The sequence below is a fragment of the Giraffa tippelskirchi genome, chromosome 6 (genome assembly GCF_054371585.1).
Source record: "Giraffa tippelskirchi isolate mGirTip1 chromosome 6, T2T-mGirTip1v1.2.pri, whole genome shotgun sequence".
Taxonomy (NCBI): Eukaryota; Metazoa; Chordata; class Mammalia; order Artiodactyla; family Giraffidae; genus Giraffa; species Giraffa tippelskirchi.
Genome location: NC_137280.1, coordinates 93,728,748 through 93,744,694, shown reverse-complemented (window position 1 = coordinate 93,744,694; position 15,947 = coordinate 93,728,748). Strand labels below are relative to the sequence as shown.

The following is a 15,947-nucleotide window of genomic DNA, read 5'->3' as shown; positions in this document are numbered from 1 at the left end:
TGGGTTGACATTTCCTTCTCCAAGGGATATTCCCGACCCAGAGATTGAACCTGGGTCTTACACATTACAGGCAGATTCATTACAGTCTGAGCCACCAGGGAAGCCCATATTAAACTATTTTTTTAAGTAATATGTATCAAACTATTTTTTAAGTAAAAAATTTTTTGAGGTATTTATTGTTGTTTTTCAGTCACTAAGTTTTGTCCAACTCTTTGCAACCCTGTGGACTGCAGCACGCCAGGCTTTCCTGTCTTTAATTGTCTCCCAGAGTTTGCTCAGATTCATGTCCATTGAGTCAGTGATGCTATCTAACCATCTCATCTAATTGATTATTCTACTCTTATTTTCCTTGCTTGTAGTTACCCTTCATTAACATGGTATTAGGGCTTCCCTGGTGACTCAGACAGTAAAGAATCTACCTTCCTGTCATCATCCTCATGGACGGGCTCCACCACTAGAAAAAAAAATGTTCTATATAACCCAATAAAAATTGATTTTAAAAATGGAAAATAAACATGAGTAATCCTGTTCACTGCTCTGATACTGGCTGACCATCTCCGTTGGGTTGGTACTTAGCGGTTTTCTAGATGCAAAACTTTCAACTGTATATTGGGACAGTCTTGAGCAAACCAAGGTGAGTGCCTTGAAATGCACAGACTGTGACCTGTGTGTGGTGGATATGCCACAAGCGTGGCATGAAGAAGTGAACCCATGGAGCCCTGAGTGACCCCATGGAGCCCTGTCACTGACTGATTCACTTTTCATCCTTTTCCTGCCACAGATAAGAATGAATGCCTGGACACCACAACGTGCCCACTGACAGCCACGTGTAAGAACACCCGGGGAAGCTACTTATGTGTCTGCAATCCTGGGTTTGAGACACCTGATGGGAGAACTCAATTTACTGGCTCCAGAGGAACTTGCATAGGTAAGCAGATTCTCTGACACCTTCTGGTGAAAATTTCCTTAGAGAAAGAGTTGAGCAAAACAAATGAAGAAAAACAAACAATGCATCAGTACAGATCTTACTTCAATATGCTAATAACCTTTGGATTCCTCAGTATCTAAACACTGTCATTTGATAGAGCTGTTTATGTGTGCATAACATGTATGTGTGTGTGCTCAGTCGCTTCAGTTGTGTTCAGTTCTTTGCGACCCCATGGACTGTAGCCCACCAGGCTCCTCTGTCCATGGGATTCTCCAGGCAAGAATACTGGAGTGGGTTACCATTCCTTCTCCAAGGGATATTTCTGACCCAGAGATCAAACCCTGGTCTCCCGCATTGCAGGCAGATTCATTACAGTCTGAGCCACCAGGGAAGCCCAAATATGTATTAAACCTTTTTTTTTTAATTAAAAAAATCTTTATTGAAGTATTTATTGTTGTTCAGTCGCTTAGTTGTACCCAACTCTTTGCAACCCCATGGACTGTGGCACACTAGGCTTCCCTGTGTTTATCTATCTCCCAGAGTTTACTTACATTCATGTCCATTGAGTCAGTGATGCTATCTAACCATCTCATTTAACTGATTGTTCTACTCTTTAATTTACCTTGCTGGTAGTTACCCTTCATTAACATGGTATTAGGGCTTCCCTGGTGACTCAGACTAAAGAATCTACCTTCCTGTCATCATCCTCATGGATGGATTCCAGCATTGGAAAAAAAAAATGTTTTGTATACCCCAATAAAAATTAATTTAAAAAATGGAAAGTAAATATGAGTAATCCTGTTCACTGCTCTGACACTGGCTGACCATCTCCGTTGGGTTGGTACTTAGCGGTTTTCTAGATGCAAAACTTTCAGCCGTATATTGGGACAGTCTTGAGCAAACCAAGGTGAGTGCCTTGAAATGCACAGACTGTGACCTGTGTGTGGTGGATATGCCACAAGCGTGGCATGAAGAAGTGAACCCATGGAGCCCTGAGTGACCCTATGGAGCCCTGTCACTGACTGATTCACTTTTCATCCTTTTCCTGCCACAGATAAGAATGAATGCCTGGACACCACACTGTGTTCACCGACAGCCACGTGTAAGAACACCCGGGGAAGCTACTTATGTGTCTGCAATCCTGGGTTTGAGACACCTGATGGGAGAACTCAATTTACTGGCTCCAGAGGAACTTGCATAGGTAAGCAGATTCTCTGACACCTTCTGGTGAAAATTTCCTTAGAGAAAGAGTTGAGCAAAACAAATGAAGAAAAACAAACAATGCATCAGTACAGATCTTACTTCAATATGCTAATAACCTTTGGATTCCTCAGTATCTAAACACTGTCATTTGATAGAGCTGTTTATGTGTGCATAACATGTATGTGTGTGTGCTCAGTCGCTTCAGTTGTGTTCAGTTCTTTGTGACCCCATGGATTGTAGCCCGCCAGGCTCCTCTGTCCATGGGATTCTCCAGGCAAGAATACTGGAGTGGGTTGCCATTTCCTTCTCCAAGGGATATTCCTGACCCAGAGATCAAACCCTGGTCTCCCGCATTGCAGGCAGATTCATTACAGTCTGAGCCACCAGGGAAGCCCAAATATGTATTAAACCTTTTTTTTCTAATTAAAAAATTCTTTATTGAAGTATTTATTGTTGTTGTTCAGTCACTTATTGTATCCAACCCTTTGCAACCCCATGGACTGTGGCACACTAGGCTTCCCTGTGTTTATCTATCTCCCAGAGTTTGCTCACATTCATGTCCATTAAGTCAGTGATGCTATCTAACCACCTCATCTAACTGATTGTTCTACTCTTTAATTTACCTTGCTGGTAGTTACCCTTCATTAACATGGTATTAGGGCTTCCCTGGTGACTCAGACTAAAGAATCTACCTTCCTGTCATCATCCTCATGGATGGGTTCCAGCATTGGAAAAAAAAATGTTTTGTATACCCCAATAAAAATTAATTTAAAAAATGGAAAGTAAATATGAGTAATCCTGTTCACTGCTCTGACACTGGCTGACCATCTCGGTTGGGTTGGTACTTAGTGATTTTCTAGTTGCAAAACTTTCAGCTGTATATTGGGACAGTCTTGAGCAAACCAAGGTGAGTGCCTTGAAATGCACAGACTGTGACCTGTGTGTGGTGGATATGCCACAAGCGTGGCATGAAGAAGTGAACCCATGGAGCCCTGAGTGACCCCATGGAGCCCTGTCACTGACTGATTCACTTTTCATCCTTTTCCTGCCACAGATAAGAATGAATGCCTGGACACCACACTGTGTTCACCGACAGCCACGTGTAAGAACACCCGGGGAAGCTACTTATGTGTCTGCAATCCTGGGTTTGAGACACCTGATGGGAGAACTCAATTTACTGACTCCGGAGGAACTTGCATAAGTAAGCAGATTCTCTGATGCCTTCGGGTGAAAATTTTCTGAGAGAAAGAGTTGAGGTAAACAAGTGAAGGAAAACAATGCATCAGTATGGATCTGACTTCAGTATGCTAATAAATTTTCAATTCCTCAGTATCTAAACACTGTCCTTTGATATAGCTGTTTATGTGGGTTTGTGTGTGCATAACATGTATGTGTGCACACAAGTTTATGAGTGCTCAGTCGCTTCAGTCATGTTCTATTCTTTGCGACCCCATGGACTATAGCCCACCAGACTCGTCTGTCCATGGGATTCTGCAAGCAAGAATACTTGAGTGGATTGGTATGGCCTCCTCTATGGGATCTTCCCCATCCAGGGTTCGAATCCAGGTCTCCCGCGTCTCCTGCTTTGGCAGTGCAGCTCCTGTTACGGTAACACAAAAGACTCCCCCTAGTGGTTGCCAATTTATTAGTATTTTAACTTGTCTTTCTGACTTCTATTGAAATATTGAAACTTAGGGCAACTCAATTAAAAAATGAGAAGACAAATTATTTTATAAAAAAATAGAGACATATATATATAACTAAAGCACTTTGCTGTACCCCTGAAACTAATACAACATTGTTAATCAGCTATACTCCTATATAAAATAAAAAGTTAAAAAAAAAACGAAAAGATAACCCACATAATAGGAGAAAATATTTACAAATGATAAGACGGATTAGGGATTAGTATCCCTCAGCAAAAGACTTGAATAGACATTTTTCCAAAAAAGAAATACAGATGGCCAACAGGCACATGAAAAGTTGTTTAACATTGCTGATCATCAGAGCAATGCAAATCAAAACCACAATGAAGTAACACCTCACATCTGTCAGAATGGCTATCATCAGAAAGTCTACAAATAAATGTTGGGGAGGATGTGGAGTAAAGGAAACCCCAGTGGAATTTGTGTAGTCACTATGGAAAACAAGGGATTCCCTGGTGGCTCAGAGGGTAAAGAGTCTGCCAGCAATGTGGGAGACCTGAGTTCGATCCCTGCGTCGGGCATATCCCCTGGAGAAGAAAACAGCAGCCCACTCCAGTATTCTTGCCTGGAAAATCCCATGGACAGAGGAGAAGCCTGGCAGGCTACAGTCCACAGGGTCACAAAGAGTCGGACATGACTGAGCGACTTCTCTTTCACTTTATGGAAAACAGTACAGAGTTTCCTCAAAATACTAAACGTAGAACTGTGATATGATCCAGCAATTCCACTCCTGGGTATATATCTGAAGAAAACAAAAATATTAATTTGAAAAGATACATTCATCCCAATGCTCATAGCAGTAGTGTTTACAATAGCCAAGATACAGAAGCAATCTGTGTCCAGCAGATAAATGGATAAAGAAGATGTGAGATATAGAGACAGACAGATAGATATAGATATACACAGAATGGAATACTACTCAGCCATAAAAAAGAATGAAATTCTGACAATTGCAACAATATGGACTAGAGAGTATTATGCTTAGTGAAATAAGTCAGACAAAGACAACTACTGTATGATATTACTTACATGTGGACTCTAAGAAATAAAACAAATATGCCAGGGTCTCAACTCTATGAGATCTCTTTCTTTTTGCTGTGGTGTAGCTGAGTGTAAGGCATTGGGCAGAGGACTCTGAAGATACCCTAGGACAAGGCAGAGTCACTGATGGGAATATCTGGGATTTTTGTCATCGTTTGAATGAAAACTGCTGATCAGGAATGTCTGATTTGACTTTGTATATAAGAACTAAATCAGGTGGTATAAAACCAATGAAATTTTGGGGTTGCTTGTCATAATACTTGGTCACTCTTAAATTCTTAAGAAATATTCAATAACTAAATGAATAAAGTAGAAAAGTTTACCAAAAATAAAAAATAAAACAAATAGATATGTAACAAAACAGAAACAGACTCACTGATATAGAGAACAAACTAGTGGCTACCAGTGGGAAGAAGAAGAGTGAGGGGCAAGATAGGTGTATAGAATTAAGAGGTACAAACAAGTATGTATAAAATAAATACACAACAAGGATATATTATATACCAGAGGGAAATACACCCATTACTTTGTGATAATTTTAAGTGGGGTATAATCTGTATAAAAATATTGAACCACTATGTTATATACCTGAAACTAATACAATATTATAAATAAACTATACTTCAATCTTGGGCTTCCCTGGTTGCTCAAACAATCTGTCTGCAATGCAGGAGACCCAGGTTTGATCCCTAGGGAAGATATGTTGGAGAAGGGAATGGCAATCCGGTGTTCTTGCCTGGAGAATTCTATGGAGAGAGGAGTCTGGTGGGCTACAGTCCATGGGGGCACAAAGACTCAGATATGAATGAGTGACTAACACACACACAAACACACACATACACACACAAACACTTCAATTGGCTAGCAGGCATGACAACCAGCAGGCATGACTGAGAAGCCGAAATCTCACAATCCCTTTTGTAAAGAAAGCTGGAAGGAAGTTGGAAAAAGGAAAAGTTGGGAGGGAAATTTTCCCAATTTCAGACTGGGAGGAAACATTTCTGTTTTTCTTTTTTTGAATTCTCATTCTATTTCTAGGAATCAACCCTAGGTCCCCTATCCCAACCCAAGTTACATATTGGGAAGACTGTAAACAACAGGTATGTTTCCATCTTTGTAAATCTGTGTTTGGTGCCCACCACCAGTATGTGGAAATAAACAATAATTACAAATAAAATGCTCTCTAGAGGGAATATGCCTAAATATAAAATATAAAACAAGGGTTCAAATCAACCCCCCACACCCACCAGCACACATACACATAATGGTCTCTGGGGATAAAAAGGTGTTTCTTGATATTAATATTTTTGCATTCTCTCCTATTTCTTCCATATTTTGTTTTATCGATTGCTTTCTTTCTGAGCAACAATGTATTGTTCGGAGAATATATGGTAGCCATGAAGTGTTCTCAGTCAACACTAGTTCTCTACAGAATTAATTACAAAAAAGAAGCCATCTGGGATGTCCATGGTGGTCCAGTGGTTAAGACTCAGTGCTTCCAATCCCTGGTCACAGAACTAAGATTTCACATGCTAAATGGCATGGCCAAATTATTGTTTTAAAAAAACAGTAATCACCCACACCCCCTCAATTTAACCATCATTATGGTTGATATAATTTCATTGTTGTAAGTGCTGTGTGTTATTGCAAAGGAATCTTTCAAAAGTGACTTACAAAACAAATGTATGTTACATTGAGACAATATGGAAATCAATATTACACCCGTCAGATGAATTTTCAAAATTCAGTCCTTTCGTTAAAAGTTATTTGTAGTTTGATCTAAATTGTCCAGTGTCATATAGAACTTATAGGACTTAAAAAATCTGCCTTCTAGACCATTTAGGTTAAAGTACACTTTTGGAAAACAGACTGTCTCTAGTCACAATCAAGAATAAAGGTGAATGGAATATTATTTAGCTATAAAAAAAGAATACATTTGAGTCAATTCAGTGAGGTGGATGAAACTGGAGCCTATTATACAGAGTGAAGTAAGTCAGAAAGAGAAACACCAATACAGTATATTAATGCATACATATGGAATTTAGAAAAATGGTAATGACGACCTTACATGCAAGACAGCAAAAGAGACACAGATGTAAAGAACAGACTTTTGGACTATGTGGGAGAAGGTGAGGGTGGGATGATTTGAGAGAATAGCATTGAAACATGTATATTACCATATGTAAAATAGATGAACAGTGCAAATTCAATGGATGAAGCAGGGCAGTCAAAGCCGGTGCTCTGGGACGATGCAGAAGGATGGGGTGGGGAGGGAAGAGGGAGGGGGGATTCAGGATTGGAGGACACATGTACACCCATGGCTGATTCATGTTGATGTATGGCAAAACCCCCCCAATATTGTAAAGTAATTATACTCCAATTAAGATATATTAAGTAATTTTTTTAAAAAGAAATTACACACACACAAACCAGAAAAAACAGTAGAGTAGGAGGAGAATAAATAAAGCTGGGAAAAAAGATAATAAAGGTAAATATGCTATGAAGATTGTTTTTATTAAAATGGAGAGTGGAAAGACATGTCTACATCAGTATCTGTTATACACAAAGGTTATATAGAAATAAAGATTTTATATAAAATATATAAAAATAGAAATAAATTTTAATATTTTGACTATTATGAATGGCATTTGCTTGTTTTACTTCCATCCCCCAAAGTTGATATATTTGAATTGCTCCTCCTCCAATTTTAATTTGTTTTAATTTTCTCAGTGGCAAAAAAAGAGATTAACTTAATAGTTAGGAATATTTAGGCATTTTAGACAGGTAAGTTCTCTAGAAATTATTTTTGAGAACAATGAGGTGGGTGTTGAACTGATTCACTCTTTTCAAACGGATACCCACTACTCCCAAAACAACATATTGAACTTATTTATATTGTGTGTGTGTGTGTGTGTGTGTATTAAACTCCAACAAGTGTTTAATTTTGCAGTCTTGTATTCACAGATATGTCAGAGTATTTCTCTGCCAGGACCAACTGTTTTAATAAAGCTTCTGAGAACTTGAGAACAACCTCTGGATGCTTCTAACTGAATTATATGTTAGACTATTGTACCAATTATATGTTTCTATTCTTTCCTTTTAGGACACCACCAAGGACCCAAATAACGACAAGAGGATTAGCTCTGTTACCATGGTGACAAAAGGAGTACCAGAAGATAACAATGTCACACTTGTGTTACAGGTTTGAAATCATTCCCTGTTTCTGTGAATGTTTTCTCACAGTAGATAGTTCTCCATCTTTTTCTTCCTCCAATATGCCTGAAGGAATTAATTATAAGTTAGGTGGGACAAGTTCTTTTTCCTTTCTGGGTCTCCACATCACAGGAGAAATCCAAACTGCACGTGTAGATTTTTAACCTTATTTCTATCGGACACAGAGGGCTCTCCCTTCCTACTTTTCTGAAAATAAACATTTTCCCATATTGGATGACAACTGACTGTTTCTTCAGGGGTATACTAAAAAGCTGTAAGAGAAAGTACAAAGGCAGGGGAATTTAGCAGAAAAGCAAAGGTGAAACTAGGTAGCATGTGTGCGTTCTCAGTCTCTCAGTTGTGTCCGACTCTTGGCAACTCCACCGACTGTAGCCCACAAATCTCCTCTGTCCATGGGATTTTCCAGGCAGGAATACTGGAGTGGGTTGCCATTTCTTCCTCCAGGGGATCGTCTCCACCCAGGAAACCAGGTAGAGGTGATGCAAAATCTAGGACCAGTGAATTAAAAATATTCAATTACTTCACAATGGAATGAAGTGACAGTGTAAGGTCTGAGTTTCTTCCTGCTTTGTTTAAACATTCATGCCTTTTCCCTACACTGTTCCCTTCTTCTGCTATTAGGCAATGGAAATATTCCCAGAGAAAGCTCATAGTTACAGAAGCTTTCAAGAAATATCTGGAAAATAGAAACTGTAATCTTAGTTTCCTTTTATGATTTCCTCCTAGACAATAGGCATTTTCACATCCACTACTTTTTTGTTTATTCATATTTCATTCTTTTTAAAAATTTTTTATTGGTGTATCGCACTCTATTTTTTTATTCCTAAGTATTTTACTCTTGTTTAAAAATTTTATTGGAGTATAGTTAACTGACAATGTTGTTAGTTTCAGGTGTACAGCAAAGACATTCAGTTATATGTATATATATTCACTTTTTTACAGCTTCTTTTCCCATATAGGTATTGTGGAATGTTGAGTCTAGTTCCCTGTGCTATACAGTAGGCCATGTTTTTTACCCTGTATATGTTAATCCCAATTTCCTAATTCGCCCCTCCCTGCATTCTCTGTTTCCCCTTTGGTAATCATTAGTTTGTTTTAGAAATCTGTGAGTCTGTTTCTATTTCATAAACGCACTCACAATTTTTAAATTTATTTTTTTCCATATGGTTTATCACAGGATAGTGAATGTAGTTCCCTGTGCTCTACAGTAGGACCTTGTTTTTTATCCATCCTATGTATTATAGTTTGCATCTGTTAATCCCAAACTCCCAGTCCCTCCCTCTCCCAACCCTCTCCCCCTTGGCAACCACAAGTCCATTCTCTATGTCTGCACACTCACTATTTGTATGGCAGGAAATAGCTGATTCTTTTGGCAACTTCAGCAACATCACCACCAAGCCATCTCAGGAACACAAGGAAGAAACTGCCCTTTTTGCTACACAGTATCTTCACAGAGTGCAGTCGGCAGCCTATGAAGCTGCCCTCAATCGACCCACAGGAGGAACGCTGAGGAGAGAGTCACAATTTATGGGTAAGCTGCGGTCCTAGATACTCAGATAGACTCTCAAACTTAATTGGGTTCAGGAAATGCTGGTTGAGCTACAATTTCATTGGCAGAAAACAGCCTTCTCTTTCTTTACACTGGCAAAATCTGTGTGTGTGTACTTGACACAAAGTATCTTATTTCTCTTCAGAACCCTAAGTTTGCATTGGATGAGGCTTGAAAGTTCATTTGACTGGACCATCCATTCATCTTTCAAGTCTAATCTATTTTTAAAGTGAATCTTTTGTGGCTGTGTGTACTGTCACTTTTAATCCAAGAGTCACCCTAGGGTTCTTAGGTACAATTCTTTATCAAGGATACACTGAAAGATAAAGCAGTCTTTACTCTTAGAATTAACAAGGCTTCCATGGGCATAAAGAGCACCTAGTAAAGTGTCTGATACCTAGGAGGATTTGTGCTTTGTACTTAGCCACTCAGTCATGTCAGACTCTTTGTGACTCTGTGGACTGTAGCCTGCCAGGCTCCTCTGTCCATGAAATTTCCCAGGCAAGAATACTGGAGTGGGGTGCCGTTTCCTCCTCCAGAGGATCTTCCTGACTCAATGAACCCAAATTTCCTGTGTCTCCTGCATTGCAGGCAAATTCTTTACCCAATGAGCCATCAGAGAAGCACCCTAGAAGTATTTACTAATTGTCAAATAAATGAATGAATATATTAACAGAAAAGTTGTGGTGTTGTTATCAATTAGAGGATAAAATTCCACTTTAAAAAATTACTTTGTTGAAGTATAGTTGTCCCCCTCACAACCTCTAAGTTTTCAGGCTCTTTTTTCCTGCTGACATCATGCGTAAGCAATGATATCTCACTATAGTTTTATCTGCATATCACTGATTACTAGTGGATTAGATGTCTCTATTTTATGCTGGCCATTAGGTTTCTTTTTTGTGATTATTCTGATCTACATTTTTTGTCCATTTTCCCTTATCCTTTTGCTCTTTGTCCATTGTGTTTTTGGTTTTTATCTTATTGATATTTAGGAGCTCTTTACATATGATGGACCTCATTTATGTCTCTAAATATCTTCTGCCAATCTGTGGTTTGTTGAAAGGATGTTTGAGTGGAGACGTTTTCATTTTTGATGTAATCAAATTTGTCTGCCTTAGAGAGGAGGTGAGGGACACAGTAAATGTCAGGGAAGCAGTTTGTGATGCTAATTAGAGTGAATAGAGTAGGCTTGGAGAGAAGGCAAGATTTGTGAGAAGACTTGAAGAAGAAGGAGTGAGCTGTGTGCATATCTAGAGGAGAATGATCCTGGGCAGAGGGCTTGAGGTGAGCATTTCTGGTGTGTTGGAGATACTTGCAGAGCAACTGAAGGTGACTGGTCAAGGAACTGATGCAAGGCAAGATCAAGCAGGGTCTGCCTGGGAATTGTAACAACACTGACTTTTATTCAGGGAGACCCTATCTGATTCACACTTTGAAAGGATCCCACTGGCTGCTCTGGGGTAACAGTGAATGCAGTTAGATGATTTGGATGAGCCAGGAGAGATCTACTGGTGGGCCAGATGAAGTCAGTGCCCCATATCATATTCACACCAAGGTTGGTGTCTTTTCAGTAAAAAGTCTGGATTTGCTGCCAGGGTGGATGTGGAGTTTGAGAGAAAGAGAAAGTTTGGTGCTGAAGTTGATTAATATGTAGATGATGAAAACATTTAGCTTATTCAAAACAAAAGAGGCAGAAGAGTGAGTATGGAGAGATGAAGGGAAGAAAGAAGATGTCTTATGATTCTTTTTTTGATTAATTTTTTTTGGGGGGAGTATGGTTGCCTTACAGTGTTGTGTTAGTTTCAACTATACAGCAAGGTTAATCAGCTACATATCCTCTTTTTTTTAATTTCCTTCCCATTTAGGTCACCACAGAGCACTGAGTAGAGTCCCCCGTGCTATAAAGTAGATTCTCATTAGTTACCTATTTTATTTGTTGTTATTTTTTAGTTGCAAAGTCGCATCCAACCCTTTGAGACTCCATGGACTGTAGTCTTCCAGGTTCCTTTGTCCATGGGATTTCCCAGGCAAGAATACTAGAGTGGGTTGCCATTTCCTCACCAAGGGATCTTCCTGACCCAGGGACGGAACTCCCATCTCTGGCATCTCCTGCATCGGCAGGCGGATTCTTTACCACTGAGCCACCTGGGAAGCCCATAGTATCAATAGTAAATGACATATTGTTGTTGTTCAGTCACTCAGTAATGTCCGACACTTTGTGACCCCATGGACTGCAGCAGCCAAGCTTCCTGTCCTTCACTGTCTCCTGAAGCTTGCTCAAACTCATGTCCATTGAGTCAGTGATGTGATGCCATCCAACCGTCTCATCCTCTGTCGCCCCCTTCTCCTCCCGCCTTCGATCTTTCCCAGTATCAGGGTCTTTTCTAATGAGTCGGTTCTTCGCATCAGGTGGTCAAAGGATTGGAGCTTCAGCTTCAGCATCAGTCCTTCCAATTAATATTCAGGACTGATCTCCTTTAGAATTGACTGATTTGATCTTCTTGCACTCCAAGGGACTCTCAAGAGTCTTCTCCAACACCACAGTTCAAGAGCATCAATTCTTCGGCGCTCAGTCTTCTTTATGGTCCAGCTCTCACATCCATACATGACTACTGGAAAAACCATAGCTTTGACTATATGGACATTTGTTGACAAAGTAATGTCTCTGCTTAATATGCTGTCTAGCTTTGTCATAGCTTTTCTTCCAAGGAGCAAGCATCTTTTATTCATGACAGCAGTCACTGTCCACAATGATTTTGAAGCCCAAGAAAGTAAAGTCCATCACTGTTTCCATTATTTCCCCATCTATTTGCATGAAGTGATGGGATCAGATGCCAGGATCTTAGTTTTTTGGATGTTGAGTTTTAAGTCAATCTTTTCACTCTCCTCTTTCACCTTCTTCAAGAGGCTCTTTAGTTCCTCTTTGCTTTCTGCCATAAGAGTGGTGTCATCTGCATAAGTAAGTAAGTTCAGTCACTCCTTCGTATCCAACTCTGCAACCCCATGTGCTGCAGCATGCCAGGTTTCCCTGCATATCTGAGGTTATTTATATATTGAATTTCTTCCCTCCAGTAAGAGACTGGGTACCCAAATAAAGCCAACAGCTTCTATGTGTCCACTCCAACTCCATCACCCAAGCTCCAGTTTACATCTGAAGCTCCTACAGTTGTCATTTTTTAAATTTAATTTTTATTTATTTTTCTGCCACACCATGCAGCATGTGGGATCTTAGTTCCCTGACCAGGGGTCAAACCCATGCCCCTTGCATTGGGAGCATGGATTCCTAACCATTGGGCACCAGGGAAGTCCTTGTCATTTTTTAAATGAGATGGACAAGGAGATTATAGTTTAAAATAAGTGTTTATAAGGATTTCCAACATTCATGTAGATTTTCTGTTTTTTTAGTTATTGAAGCACTGACCATCAAGAATGGCTGCAAAACAGAAAATGAGATAGTTAAATTACAGATTGAAAATGAGTCAATGGACATCGATTGCACTGTTGTCACTGGAGGAGGAACTGGAGGTAACAGAAATTACCTAAATTATCTCAACATCTCTAGAGTTTGGGGCAGGGGAAATTTACTCTTATTTTTTATTGAGTTATATTAACAATTAATACACAATATTATACTAATTTCATGCATGCATGAGTGCTAAGTCGCTTCAGTTGTGTCCAACTTTTTACCACCCTATGGACTATAGCCCACCAGGCTCCTCTGTCCATGGGGATTCTCAAAGCAAGAATACTGGAGTATTCTTGCCTTGGGTTTCCATGCCCGCCTCCAAGGGAACTTCCCGACCCAGGGATCGAACCCATGTCACCTGTGGTTCCTGCATTGCAGGTGAATTCCTTACCACTGAGCAGTAATTCTTTATCAGGGAATTCTTTACCAAGGAAGCTCAATTTCAGGCATACAACAGGCTGATCTGATACTTTTATACATTATGAATGATCACCTCACTATACGAAATTGTTACAGTACCTTGACTATATTCTCTGTCTGTAATTACATCTTTGTGACATATATTTTGCAGCTGAAATTTGGTACCTCTTAATCCCCATCACCCTTCTTCTCCCCATGCCCCCTTCATATTCTTTCCTCTGGAAACCACCACTTTGTTTTCTGTGTCCATGAATCTGTTTCTCTTTGTCTTGTGTTTTAGATTCCACACAGAAGTGAAATCATGTGGGATTTGTCTTTCTCTGTCTGACTTATTTCACTAACATAACATCATACCATCCAGGCCCATCCATGTTGCTGCAAATGGAAAGACTTCATTCTTTTTATGGTTGCGTAATATTCCATTTTGTATATATACCACTTCTTTATCCATTCATCTATGGGAGGACACTTAGATTGCTTCCATATCTTGACTATTGTAAACTGTGCTGCTAGGGACAGAAGGGATATCTCTACTAGAATCCAGACATAGACTTAACATCCTGCAAGTGGAAAGATTTTGGAATCTCTCCCATCTATTTTTCAAAGATGTATGGTCTAATAAATTAGGATTCAGAGTCCAACATTTCGTATCTGACTCCTAAGAAACTTGCCAGATAATTCCTTAACTGGTAACACATTCCCCAGTCTCCTCATCAGGTTCATCGGTTCTTTGCTTCCTTTCAGGTGCTGTGGTCTTTATTTCTTACAAGTCTTTCGAGTCCATCTTAGATGGCTCCTTTGTGTCTAAGGAAAACCTAACTCTTGATCAAAAGCTGGATCACTTTCAGCTGAACTCCAAAGTGATAAGTGGTACCACAGGATGCAAGAAGAACTGTTCCCTGGCCAAACCCGTGAACTTCACGTTTCACCATATACAGGTGGGCAAAGTATCAACTTGTTTGAGCACCTAGAAATTTCTACTGATCATACCTATAAACCCAGTAGTGAAAAAGTATGGCTTTTACAGGCAATTCTTTCTGCCCAGGCTGATTTATCAGGAATTGCTGATGGAGATTTGAAATTCAACCCAGTCCTTGGTTAAGAGTTACTCCAAAAATTACATGATGGGAATTATTTCTTCAACAGACTAAAAAGTGATAAAAAAAAAAAAAACACATACATAACTGTAGCCTTATTTACTTTAGGAAATGAACAGATAAATATGACTCTTTGCAATCCCATGGACCAGATCCAGCCAGGCTCCTCCATCCATGGAATTTTCCAGGCAAGAATACTGGAGTGGGTTGGCATTTTCTCCTCCAGGGGATTCCTCCTGACCCAGAGATCGAACCAGTGTCTCCTGCACTGGCAGGCAGATTCTTTACCACTGAGCCACCAGGGAAGCCCAAGATGTTCACAGTAAGGTCTCTTAAAGTGAAATCATCAAGTCACATACTTTAAGTATGTACAGTTATATTTGTCAAGTATTCCTCAATAAAGTTGGAAAAAATAAAAGACTCAATTTAAAAAATTAGAAGTCAGATGAGAGCTTCCCTGGTGGCTCCGTGGCAAATAATTCACCTGCCAATGCAGGAGACATGGGTTTGATCCCTGGTCCGGGAAGCCCCATGTGCCTCAGGGCAACTAAGCTTATGTGCCACAACTACTAAGTCTGTGCTCTAGAGCTCTCAGGCTGCAATGATGAGCCCATGTGTTGCAACTACTGAAGCCCAAGTGCCCTAGAGCCCGTGCTAAGCAACAAGAGAAGCCAGCTATCACAGTGAGAAGCCCGTGCACCACAGCTTGAGAGTAGGCCCTGCTCTCTGAAACTAGAGAAAAGCCTCCACAGCAACAAAGACCCAGCACAGCCGAAAATAAATAAATAAATAAAAATTTCTTAAAAGTCAGATGAAAGATTTTTTTTTTAATATTAGGATTTCATTTCTGACCCAAGAATTGAAACTTGAGCCTCTAATTAATTGAAGAAGTATTTGAAAATACGTTCTCTGGTGTTTCAGTTCTAAGTAAAAGATACTTTATGTAACAAAGCCTATAGTGAATATGGTATCATGCACTTCAAAATTTGTTAGGAGGGTAGATCTCATAGTCAGTGTTCTTACCACAAAAACAAACAAACAAAAAAAGCAGAAACAAAGGGACACAGGAAACTTCAGGAAGTGTTGAGTTTGTTTTGTTACTTTGATGGTGGTGATGATGTCACAAGCGTTTGCATATATCCAAATTCATCATGTTTTACAGAGTGTGTTGTGTGTTCAGTCGTGTCTGACTCTTATGACCCCATGGACTGTAGTCCACCAGGCACCTCTGTCCATGGGATTCTCCAGGCAAGAATACTGTAGTGGGTTGCCATTTTCTATCCCAGGGGATCTTCCCAACCCA

At 39.8% G+C, this 15,947-nt stretch overlaps 1 protein-coding gene across 1 annotated transcript in view; it reads left to right on the top strand.

Annotated features, from left to right (window-relative positions):
- Positions 1–15,947, top strand: part of LOC145509852 (adhesion G protein-coupled receptor E3-like) — a 42,420-nt gene that overhangs the window by 8,227 nt on the left and 18,246 nt on the right. The window contains exons 4-11 of the mRNA XM_081499302.1: positions 782–928; positions 1,983–2,129; positions 3,186–3,332; positions 5,917–5,978; positions 7,982–8,080; positions 9,466–9,643; positions 13,067–13,186; positions 14,292–14,485. Coding sequence (XP_081355428.1) covers positions 782–928; positions 1,983–2,129; positions 3,186–3,332; positions 5,917–5,978; positions 7,982–8,080; positions 9,466–9,643; positions 13,067–13,186; positions 14,292–14,485 — 1,094 coding nt within the window. The remainder of the gene's footprint in view (positions 1–781; positions 929–1,982; positions 2,130–3,185; positions 3,333–5,916; positions 5,979–7,981; positions 8,081–9,465; positions 9,644–13,066; positions 13,187–14,291; positions 14,486–15,947) is intronic.